This window comes from Lepisma saccharinum, chromosome 1, assembly GCF_977018435.1.
Source record: "Lepisma saccharinum chromosome 1, izLepSacc3.1, whole genome shotgun sequence".
NCBI lineage: Eukaryota > Metazoa > Arthropoda > Insecta > Zygentoma > Lepismatidae > Lepisma > Lepisma saccharinum.
In genome coordinates, this window is record NC_139229.1 from 32,276,443 (window position 1) to 32,289,489 (window position 13,047).

General features: G+C 35.2%; 1 protein-coding gene across 2 annotated transcripts in view; it reads right to left on the reverse strand.

Moving 5' to 3' along the window:
• Window positions 1-13,047, reverse strand: part of LOC145994371 (uncharacterized) — a 947,129-nt gene that overhangs the window by 56,735 nt on the left and 877,347 nt on the right. For both annotated transcript variants that reach the window (XM_083130485.1, XM_083130492.1), the window contains exons 15-16: window positions 6,425-6,576; window positions 789-935 (exon numbers count right to left, since the gene is read on the reverse strand). In XM_083130485.1, coding sequence (XP_082986611.1) covers window positions 789-935; window positions 6,425-6,576 — 299 coding nt within the window. The remainder of the gene's footprint in view (window positions 1-788; window positions 936-6,424; window positions 6,577-13,047) is intronic.

A 13,047-nucleotide genomic window follows, 5' to 3' on the forward strand; every position in this document is an offset into this window, starting at 1 on the left:
AGGAGTATACAGCATCCCTATGCGAATGTGGGACCCATACATTGGACAAACTGGATGCACCATTCATCAGAGACAAAATGAACATCAAACCCACATCAGACTCTTCCAACCAGAGATGCCAGGACTAGCAGAACACAGCAAATAATGAGGGTCATAGGATTTTATTTGAAGACACCATAATGAAATGTGCTGGTTTATGGGACAGAAGAATAAAGGAAGCACAGCCATTTCACAGGAAAGCAAGAATCTCAGCAGAGATGTGGGACTCCAGCTTAGTCATTGATGGAAGAGAGCAATGTATGCAGTCGAAACATTGGACACTAACATCAACTTACCCTGTCTGATAACCCGAGAACACTTGTTCGAATCACGTCACCAGGAAAGCTACAATTCCTATTTTAGTGCACTATAAACTCTCTCTTTTAACACCTTTCTATTTATTGGTTATTTTTGCTCATTTTTAAAAAATAAATTCCCAAACCATTTTGTGGGAAACATACCATTACAGTTTTAAGTGTTAAACTAGATTACCATTCAAGAGAACACATTGGGAAAATAAATAAAGACAAACTATAAAAAACATTTTTGTATGGAATATCTCTCATAAAAGAAAGATGTTAAAGCAAAAATGAAATTTATTTCAATTTCCAAATCCTAGCAAGTGCAACAAACTCTTGATTTTCGCTGACCTTTTCAGGTTGTTAAATGTATTTTCAAAATTCCCTGAATTTTTTACTCAAAGGTTGAATATAGATCACAGGAAGGCACCACATTGATTTAATACTTACTCCAATTTCTTCACAAATCCTCTTGGAAGAAATGCTGTCAGATTTCTATAAACTGTAACAAGAATACTAAATGATCCATTTCCTACACCACTTAAGGTATGAGGGTCAATATGGACGCCCAATTTATCTGAAAACCACTGTGGATAACTGAAAAGGAAAAAATAAAATATATGGTATATATTTTAATATTTCTATTAACAGTTCCATTTACCTACCAATCAAATTATAAATGAAATGTAGTTATATTTTTACCATGAGAAAGATATTTTCAAATTAGTAGATGGTGTATTTGAATCTAACAGTAAAATTTAAATTTATGAATGAAGAAGAGAAAACTTTTCATATCAGCACTGCTATACTGCATCACTCAGGGCAGAAACAAATATCAAGTATAATTATGATATTTAAAGTATACTTTAAGATTCAAATTACTGTATTTACACATACATAATGCACATCCTGGTTTTTGATGGGCAAAAGCATCAAACAATTATATCTCTTATATAATGTGTAGTACAATTCAGGTTCAAGAAATGACTTTCTTAGTTGTAGGTTGTAAAGCTGTTGCTACAGTAGTTATTTCATATTATTTCACACCTGATAAATACCGCTGATACACATCCTGTGTGATGGGAGGTGCATGCTCAAATTCTGCCAGAACGATGTGGCGCTGCTCTTCTCTATGTTGCAAAATTTCACTTTCACATATTTTTCTAATGATAATTACTGAAGAAATTCAACCTGGCAATTTGTATTTGTGCCTGTTGATATATACATATTGTATGCAGTGACATAGTAAAAACATGTGTGGGGCAAAAATTTTGGAAAAAAAGTGTGCATTATAAATGTGTAAATACAGTACTATGGAAAATTCGCAAAATAAATCTAGAGAAAGAAAATAAAATATTTATAGTTTTGATTGAATGAACTAGATTATTTTACATTACTTTTCTGAGACTTTTCACTAATTGGGATAATGATAATGAGTTATGATATGATGAAATTGATGAAGGGGCACTCACAAAGTACACTCATGCCCAGGCTGGGATTCAAACCCGTTGAAGTATTTATAGATCTGTAGATCTGGAAAAGCATGTGATAGAGTAAACAGGATGAAACATTCAGACACCGAAAAGAATTGGTGCAGAAAGAGAGTTAAGCGAGAGCAGGAGAAGAAAGGACAAAGGGAAATAAAACTGGGAGAGAAGTACAACAAGGATGCTGTCTACATTATTCAACATCTACTTTGAAGAATTATTAAAGAATTGTTTCTAGAATAAGAGAGGGGTAATAACAGGAAGAAAAAGAATAAAATGTATAAAATTTTACAGACAAGAAGGCTTTGTTAGCAGAAAATAAAAGGAGACATAAATGCTCATTGTGAATATTTCAGAATGCTAATAAATGTGAACAAGGCAAAGGCAATGGTTACTGGAAAAATTAACATGATAAGTTCAGACCAAAGTATTGAACAAGTTCACAGCTAAAGTACTTAAGATGTATCACAAGCAGTAAAATGAGATAGTCTGGAAGTCAAAGTAAGAATGGCAAAGGCAAAAGAAGCCTTTAATAGAAGAAAGTTGATTCTCCAAAGGTCTACAAAACACACAAGAAAGAGACTAATGAAGTGTTTTGTGCATAGTATGGTGCAGAAACCTGGATACTACAAAGTAGGGAGGAAAAGCAACTAGGAGAAACAGACAGACAATGAAGGAAATAAAACTGTGATGCAAAGAGTGTGCTGGAAGTATTCAAAAAACGAAAAAGAAACTGACTGTTAAAATATGATCTGGAAGGTGTAGTTAATGGGGGAAAGGATCTGCTGGAGTGTTGTAAAGTAGCTAACAAATACATTTTTAGTTGCAGTTAGTAGTTACATGTCTACATTTTATATCTAAAAAAATATATTTTATTATGATAAAAGTAACTTACTATTTACAACATAAAACATTTGTAAAAATAAAATGTATTAATGATTGATTGATTGATTTGGTGTTTTAAGTCCACTTTATGCACAGTGAGGCTAATCGGGATGGGACCTAGTTAAAAGTGGGATCCAAACCACTGTGTGCCTCCTCCATCGGGTATCGGACCCGTGACCCCTTGATTACAAGGCAAAAATGTATTATTGAAAAAGGGAGTGGCAGTACTAATGTCTTCTATTTTAATAGTAATAGGGTTTGATTGATTGATTGATTTGCTATTTTACTTGGTTTTTTGTGCCACTTTTGGCTAATTAGCAAAGATAGGGATGAGTGATGATATGATGCATTGACACTCGCAAACATCTAGGCCAGGCCAGGATTCGAACCTGGGACCCCTGGCGTCAAAGCTCGATGTGCTAACCACTCTGCCATGGGGGCTGGCAATATTAATAGGGGAGTCATTCGAAACAGGTGTAATGGATTTCTCACTAATTAATGCTACTACGTGGGACCCAACATGGTACTACCATTCCTGGCTGTCCATTTGCCAGTGTAAACGGTGTTGTGGTCCGCTCTTCTATGAAATTTACAAGTTTTCATGAAAAAAAAAGTTTTTAATATTTAATCTATACTATGTTGGATCTCTTCAAGCCACCTTTGAACATTCAATTTTGATAAGTACAGCACTGATTCTTCCAGTTTTAAGTTAGATTTTGCCATACTGTTTGATAGGTTATTTTACATGTATGTAAGGAGACGCAATGTTTTCTAGCATCCATTACTGTCTGCTAAACAGAGGACGTTTAGGGTACCGACCAATATTAAAATATATTTGCCTACTAGGCCCATGCTTTAATTCTCCTGCCTTACAATGTTATTTTCCTGTAGTTTACGGTTATTACAAGCATAAGAAAACAGTTTTTTCTTTGTGACGTTTCAGGAGAACACACGCTCCTTTCATCAGACATTTATTTTCATTTTGACTAAAGATACAGTTATAACAATGGTTAGTAATTTTTAAACAAAAAGAATCTGTTATATAATGGATGTTGTCAATGGTACATTGTTGTAATATAGCAACTTAACTGTGAAAAAAGCAGTCTATTTTTTTTTTTTTTTTTTTTTTTTTAAATTATGAATGCCAAATATCATCAGGTAATTCAAATTCATCATTGTTTTCACAAAGTCTCTTGATGTTTTCTGTTACATTAAATTTTAAAGATGGTGGCTTACTCCATTTGTGAAAAAGAAAACTCCACACAGGATCTATGTTACCATTTTCATTATTTAATTTATTCCAGTGTTCTTCTGCAATGAACGAGGCTTCCCAGACATTCAACTCTGTGTTTCCCGTTAATCTTTTTAAAACCCTTCTCTTTTTAATCAAATGCTTCTCTTCGATGATATGAGTTGACAAACCTGTTCTTGGGTTTAGATTTATAATGTCCAAATCATGTTCGTGCCATCTTATTGCCATTTTCCTTGCTGTTTGTCCCACATAGTCTTTTGAACATGAACAACTTATATTATATATTCCTGTGGTTTCCACATCTGGTAGCGAGTTTCTCATTTTGAATTCATTAAATGTACATTCCAAACTTCTTGGTGATTTAAAAACAATTTTGAAATTAAAACTTCTAAAAATTTTTGCAATTTTATGTGAGAATCCCTTGTGGAATGGAATGCACACAAATTTCTTTTCAACAGATTTTTCATCTTTGTCTGTATTTCTCTTTTCCTTTAGTTTTCTTGCAACTTGTTTTTTGATTTGGTTTATTCTGTTAGTGTGAAAGCCATTTTCTTTTGCTATATTAAAGAGCCTTTCTTCTTCATTTTTGATATCCTCATTATTAGAACATAGTCTTTGTGCTCTCAGGAAAAAATTTAAAAATATGTTATCCATTGTTATACGCGAATGTTCTGATTTGGCATGGATGTATTTTTCCCCCGCTAATTTTTTTCTATGGACTGATGTTTGAATTGTTGAGTCAGTTGTCTTAATTTGCAGATCAAGGAAAGAAATTACATTGTTATTCATGGGTTCGCAAGTGAATTTTATGCGACGATGTGATTCATTTAACGATTTAAATACGTCCATGATGGTGTTCTCATTTTTAGCAATAATTAGCACATCATCTACATATCTGATGTAGAGAATGATATCCGCACCTATCTCATTAACAATTGGAGATTCTATGTAATGAAGGAAAATGCTGGAGATGATTCCGGATACTGGGTTTCCCATTGATAGACCATTATTTTGCTGATAGATTTTGCCATCAAATATAAAGTAATTGTAATTTGCATTTAAAAATTACTAACCATTGTTATAACTGTATCTTTAGTCAAAATGAAAATAAATGTCTGATGAAAGGAGCGTGTGTTCTCCTGAAACGTCACAAAGAAAAAACTGTTTTCTTATGCTTGTAATAACCGTAAACTACAGGAAAATAATTGTATCATGCAAGCAATGCGTACATACAAGAAAAACTATTCTTACAATGTTATTGTATTATTCATGCTTAACTTGACTTTGTGCTTTCAAAAACGTTTTTGTGACAAAATTTTGATATTAGACATTGCTTCATACAGGGTGACAATTAATGAACTATATGAAATAAAACAGTCATAATTTCTGAACGGTTCGCGTGATGATGTCCAAACTGCGTGGCTGACCACAGGGCATGATGGGAATTCGTATGCGCATGCAACTTGATTCGCAGGTTTGAGAGAACAGGTAGTGTTTGTGATGACAGTCAGGAGGTCATCGACAGCATCAATGTTAAGACACTTCAGCGGGTCATGCAGAATTTTGCTGTTCGTCTATGCAACGTCATCGCCAGAGATGGCAGACATATCGAACATGTCATAACCTAAATCCGAATGTCTGTAGTGCCGTTTACATGTGCAATACAGTTTGTGCACTACGTGGTTTGTCACTAATTTCCATTTTATTTCATATACTGTAGTTCATTAATTGTCACCCTGTATGAGTACCCTCATTTTACTCAACCAGTTGTGCAAAAACGGGGACATTGCATATTTTGCAGAAAATGTTTTCCTGGTCTTCATACTGTTTTTTTTCTTTCCAGAAAAACCTTGTTTTTGGATAGTCTAGGACATACTCAGGAAAGAAACGTTTTGCAAGTTTGTATCTTCATTAATAACATTGCTTTTGGTAGACCAAAAATGTTAGTGTCCCCATTTTGAACTAATATTAAAAGTATTAATAATAATAATAATAATAATACTAATAATAAATTGCCTTAATTGGAGTGGACGTATTTAGCTCTCAAGAGCCACTTTTATAGCAAAACTTTTGTCATTTTTAAAACTAATGAACTACAGAGTGGTAAAAAAAGGAGTTACAAAGCAAATATTAATATAAAATGGGGGGGAAAAAATATTGCATCAAAATTTAATTGGTGCAAATTCTAATATTTGCATTGATGCAAGTGGTTTGTGTATACTCTTCTAGATATTTCTTCTATGGTTTCTACCTAATTGCTGTCCAATTTCTTGCTTTGGGACTGGACACTATAAATTAAAAGAAAAAGGATGAACATTTCAATCCTACCACAGAAAAAATGCACTTACAGTTTTCAATATGGTACTACACAGACACAGAAGCACGCCAAGAGCTTTATACATGAATTAAATTACAAAACTTGAAATTATACAATTTTTAATTGATACAACTTTAAACCTTACCTTTTATTAGCAAGTGGCACATGAAAATCCCTTGAGTTAATAATATCAACAGTCACTGGATCAAAAGCAAAATGATGAACACTGTGAGAAGATGTCAAGTTCTCCCACATTAAGGCATGATCTCTCACTTGCTGCTGCAGCTGCATGATTTTCTAGAAGTAAAGCAAATCACGAATTGCAATTGGCCAATAAAAAGTACTGGAATAAATTATGTTTGTTACAATATCATTACACCAACACCAAAACCATGAATGTGCTAAATCTTACTTTGAGATAAAAGCACTTTAAATGTCCTGAGAGAAACTAGAACTTACAATTGGACAAATGTATTCATTGGTAAAATGTGTATCTACGTATGAGTGTTGATTAGGCCATATGATTTAGCATAGGAATCTATCAACAAAATGTAGTCAGAAAATGCACTAGGTGAAAAAGCCAAAATTTACACATTTGTAGTTTTGTCATTGGAGCGACAATATGTGTGTGTCAGTTCTGAAAGCTATATGCTCAGTGGTGTATTAAAACCAACTTTTTTTCACACATACAGAAAATGCCGCAAAATTTGAAGTTGTCTGACTTCTGTTTTTGTTCTACTTACATGCCTGCATTGGTCTATTATTTCCATTATACAAAGGTCGGTCCAAAAGTAACAGAAGCAAGCTCGGTAATGGTAAGGACTAGGGAAATGAATTTTTGTAGGTTGAAGCATTGGCCATTTACCACTTAAACAACACGTAATTTTTATTTCCTGTTGTTGCATTCTGCAATCATGACAGTCAAGAAGATTGGCCAACTGGGGTGGATTGGTGCCACAACCCCCATACAGTCCTGACCTAGCACCATCGGATTTCTATCTGTTTGGACAACTGAAAGCTCATCTGCATGGGAAACAGTTTGGAGAAGAAACGAGCTCATTGCGTGAAAAAGTGGATAAGATAAGATTTTATTTCCATCCACTTGATCATATGAGTACAAATAGCACTATGATATGAGATAGGTCAATTACATGTGTAATTTTGAGTACAAATGGAATTAACACATACTTAAGCATATTAAAAAGTATAAAGAGTATAAAATAAAATTACATGTATAACCTCAAGAGTTTTACGAACGTGCATTCGTGTCATGTAAACAATGATGGCTGCAGTGCAGTGAAGCACATGGATCATACATTGAGTGACATTTCCAAAGGACCAATGTTTCTACCTACAAAATTTCACTTCCCCAGTCCTTACCATTCCTGAGCTACAGTGGATTGTGCGTTACTTTTTGACTGACCTTTGTATCTATAAATATATACAAAAAAAAAAAAAAGAATTGTTGCAGTAAATCAAGTAAAATTTTCAGAATAAACCAATGATGTTTTACATGACACAAATAATTTCCTAATCAAATGCATGTCTAGTACTAGGGTTGGGCAATGGCAGACTCAGAAATGATGCTTCATAAGGGAGGAACTTTGCTGAAGTCCCAATAAAAGTCATGATTAGGGCCTGGATAATTATGTAGTTACATGCTTTTTTCTCTTAACATTTCCATATCAAACCAGTCAAATTAAGCCAAATAGTGCCTAAAAACGTGAATTTTAAAGTTCAGTTTGTTTCAAAAAATTTATATCATTGCAGATGTAAATATATCAGTAACTACATAGTGAAGGTAAAGGAAACTACACAGGTGTAATCCTCAACTCAATAAGATTTATGCATAAAAATTTGAATAAGAAATTCAAGGGTATGTGGATGTCACAAAGGATTGTTCACCACTCCCTGTGACATGGCACATGTCAAGTTGGTAGTCCAGCTCCTGCCAAACACGCTGTAGCATATCAATCTGTCTCTACGGCCTGGACAAGCTACAGCCTACAGGGTGTCAATCACAAGCATTTTCTTATGACAAGCCAAACTTTCATTGAAGGAAGCTGGTTATTCTGACTACTTCTTCTTATGGACTTCCTGGGGATTCGCACAAATGTGTCCCGAACCCTCTCGACTGTCTTGTCCAATACTGGTGGACGTCCAGATCATTTTGCCCTGCACAGACAGCCATCCTCTTTGAACTTTTTGTGCCCCATATCTGCATTGTAGTTGGTGCATTTTTGGCAAATTCTTTCGTAAATGCATCCTGCACAGTCTTGTTCAACTGTATTCGGGAATACTCTCGACACACAAAATGCCCTTTCTTTTTCAGAGAATGGCATGCGTACAATATACCTCTGAAGACAAAAATATAGCACACTACACATTGACTTTTGAGGTGTTTCTACACATACTGTTAAATTTTCAGATCATTTGCACAAAAATTGGTAACATTATTAGATTAGAAATGATGTCAAATTTATTGAAACACATATACAGGGGATGGACAAAAATATGGAAACACCACGACATCGGAACCAGTGAAATCGATGCAATTCTTCCACTTGAAATCGGAAGCTATGCGACATTCGTTTGTTTTGCACCATGATAAAGGACCCTGTCAGACCAGTAGGAGTCGACAGTTGTGCTAAACAGCGTGCAGTGCAGTTGATACTGAATCATGTCCGAGTTGACAGTGTTTCAAAGAGAGCAAATTCTTAGTGCCCGCCTTGCAGGCACCTCCGTGACCAAAGTAGTCATGTTATTTGGCGTACCGAGAAGGACTGTATCCATGGTCATGATGGCAAATAATGTGCCCGGAGAGACATCGTCAGATAATCACTTGCATGGACCAAAATGTACACTGAGTTACAGAGACAGAAAGACATTGAGGAGGATTGTGACCAGAATATCAATACAAGTGCTGTGAAAGTGACATTGGAGCTAAATTTCTGTCTGCCAAACCCAATGTCTACAAAAACAATGCAAAAGGAACTTCATAAGCAAAACATTCATTAGCAGGCTTCAATTGCCAAGCCGTTTGTGACCCAGGTGAATGCCAAGGAGAGAGTGGTGCATCACTCATAAATCTTGGGACTGCCGATCAATGGAAGACTGTCATCTGGTCCGAAGAATCATTCTTCACCCTGTCTCCCACCATGGGACGTGTGTGCGTGTGGAGAACACCAACCCAATAATACGACCAAGACTGTCTCATTTCAACGGTGAAGCATGGTGGCGGTTTGGTCATGGTTTGGGCAAAAAGCTGTTTCTATAGTAAGATAATCCATGTAAAAATACTGTAAGCTTAAGTGTAACCCTAGTTTAAATAATAAATAATAATAATATTGTTGTATTCAGCAGGCCCAATTTTCACCTTGCATGGTTGAGTCATTGCCAAGGGCCACCAGGTTCATCCAAATGGTGCAGATGTTGTTTCCTGGAGGGGATGCCATTTACCAAGATGATAATGTCCCGATTCATACAGCTGCTGTTGATGAGTATGCAGGCGAGATTTCCCATCTTCCCTAGCCACCACAATCGCCGGACATCAATATCATAGAGCCTCTGTGGTAGGTTTTGGAAAATAGGGTTTGGTCCTGTTATCTGCCACCAGCATCCCTGCAGGAACTGGAACATGTTTTGCATGAAGAATGGTCCATGATCCACTATCCAGGACTTGTATTTGTCCATTCCTCAGCGACTGCAGGTCATTTTGGATGCTAAAGGAGGTCCTACATCTTATTAGCTACAACATTCCATCTATTTGGAGGTGTTTCCAAATTTTTGTTCATCCCCTGTATATAAACATATTTTACTCCATAAGTGCATATTCGAGCCAATACCTCTTTGGATCGATACCCCAAGCTGTAGACAGATTCCCACCAATATCAATACTGTAAAAAGAAAAAAGTTAAGTGCTCCCTGTGCTTTGCACCATGCCATGAAGGCATATAGGGGGTGTGGAGTTAGGCCCCCACACTTTCTTGATCACGGCCAAAGGGGGGGGGGATGTGATCAGAACCACATCCCTAGCTGCCTTTATCCCCCAGAGTTTCCTCCAGGTACCCACTTTATACAATGCTGGTGGGTGCTGGAGCAGCTTAAACAGGTGGAAAAAATCCCAGTTCTTCCCTGCCAGGGATTGAACCTGGGTCTCTCGCACTGTAGTCAGATGTCCTAATGACTGAATGCTTGTGGGTGAGTGTTTCACTCCAATTATAAGCATCAATTTACGAGAGTCCTGCTTAAAATTTACCTGTTATGTAATCACAAAACACAGTTTTTCCCCATCATATTAAAAAAAAAGAAATATTTGAAACTTCTAATTTTGCACACCATCCAGGATAATTATACTCCACGAACATATCACACTACATTTTTGCGAAGCTCGAGAATGATCAAAACAGTAGAAAAGTATCAGCAGGTATCGGTAAATAAAATCCAACCGAATTTCCCATACATCGGCACTGTTATCAGTTCAACCCTAGTACATATAGTATTTACATATTTCCCGACATTTTCATATTTAATACATATTTTGGATTATTTATAAATACACTTGCTTCTAAACAAGATGGAATGTATGGCTCAGAACATACAGGCTTGAAATAGATTCACTCAACAGCTTCTCCTGTACAGAGTGTGGAAAGATCAGTTTGGCATATCATGAAGATATAGAGGTCTTTGAGGTAAAACCCCAGGATACAATACAAGTTTAGCTATTAACAGGGGAGTAAAGTGGAGGCAATAATTCCGATACCATGGAAACCTGAGAACAAAGAAGATTTGCACAAGTTTAAATATGTGTCATTACTAGAGGCACATAATTTGGTAAATAAAAAAAACAAAATTTCGGTACAAAAACTGAGTCAATTTCGGGTTCAAAAGTGGTAAATAATATAAAATTTCGGTGTTATAGCGGTGGAAAATAGGATCAAAAGCGGTATATAAAATGACACTTTGGTTTTAAATTGTGAATATAATCCTAAATTTGATTTAAAAACTACACCTAGTACACAAAATTGATATTTTACTTCTAATAGCACATTTATGTAGTTATCAGAGTATTACGTTTTATTTCTGTGTAAAGGAGTCCATTTTTGCTGCTCCAATATTAACAGCAGAAATAATCAATTTTCCATGAATTGCATAATTCACAGGATAATTCAGACCTCAGAAGGTGTCGCGTTGGTAAATAAACCTAAATTTCGTGTTTAAGAGTTTATTTCGCATTTTGCAATTAATTTTGAATTATTTCGTGATAAAACAGGGTAGGAAAATGCATCTCACACCTTCCAAAAACATGATAAAATAAACACTACACTGTGTTTTTGGACATTTCGTTTGTTTTTTTTTGTTGTTTTTTTTTTGTCAAAAACGAAATATGCATGCCCCTAATGCAAAGTTCTGTCATGCAATACAGGGGAAATTTTATTTCTGAAACATTTTTTGTTCCTTAATGTTAAGGAGATTGTGTGTTGGACATGTAACAAAAGCATGTTAAATATCTAGGGTGTTCAGAAAAAGACAAGTCTTAAACTGCAATTTTCTGTAGCTGCCACAGAATCAATTGAATAACACGCTATGATGCTAGGGGTCCCAGGTTTGAATGGGCATAGATATTTGTGAGTGTCCATTCATTAATTTCATCACTTCATTACTCATTCCCATCATCGCAAATTAGCCAAAAGTGGCACAAAAGCAAAGTAAAATAAAGCATGAATAAAATATTATAAGTATAATTTTTATATTGGGCATGTGTAAAGATTCTAAACAGTGATGATCCAATATGTACATTACGTCTGCAATGTTTGCTATCACAAGAATAAATGTAAAAAATGTCTGCTGTAAAATTATATTTCTTGACTTCAGTGTCTTTTCGGCACCGCCTAGATATTCTATTTCAAATGTTCTTCTGTTGGTTTAACTGGGAGAAAAAAAAAAAGAATAGAAATACTGGCAAAATGGCCTTATTGATGTTACATATTTCTTACTTTTTCTGAGAGAGGGCGTGAGTGTGCTTTTTGAACTAAGTACATATAGGCCTCACAGAGAGGTAATTGTTTTATGCTACTAACAGTAACATGCTATTGGTTCGAATTCTGGGTAAGGTGTCAACATTTCATTGCATTTGGTGGCAATTAAAATAGGCAGGTAAAGCAACATGGAAAAATACATATAACAATCAAGTACAAAGATGTTGGTAGAGGAAGAAGGGTAGATCTGAATTTATTAATACAATTTTGTTGTGAAAACTTTAGCGTGTTGAGTTTTGAATTGTACTTTATGCACAAATAGGCTAATTGGAATTGGAATTATAGTTTACAGTGGGATCCAAACTACTACGTATTGACCTCCACCAGATATTGAACCCTGAATCCCTTACTTTATACACTTGTATTGTCATTATTTAACCCTAGCATACTCGAGGGGAAGGGGGGGACTATTAGGCCCAACACCTGTATTTTTTCAATTTTTCAACTGTGAAATTTTTATAAAAATTGAAAATAAATTACATTGTTCCCTAGGCTGTTATGAATATTCTGCATTTTGTTCATATAAAACAAATGTAATGTAAATAGGAGGCAAAAATGCACTTGGAGAGTGTATCAGGTGCCATCTTTAAAAGTGTGTTATTCGAGACACTCATGCTACTGCGAGTGTACAATTGGTTGGTAATGATGGTATTCTTTATAATAATTATTAATTATTATACAACTGCCCCTCTGTAAACAAAGATGCATTAATAAAACATTATTATGGTTT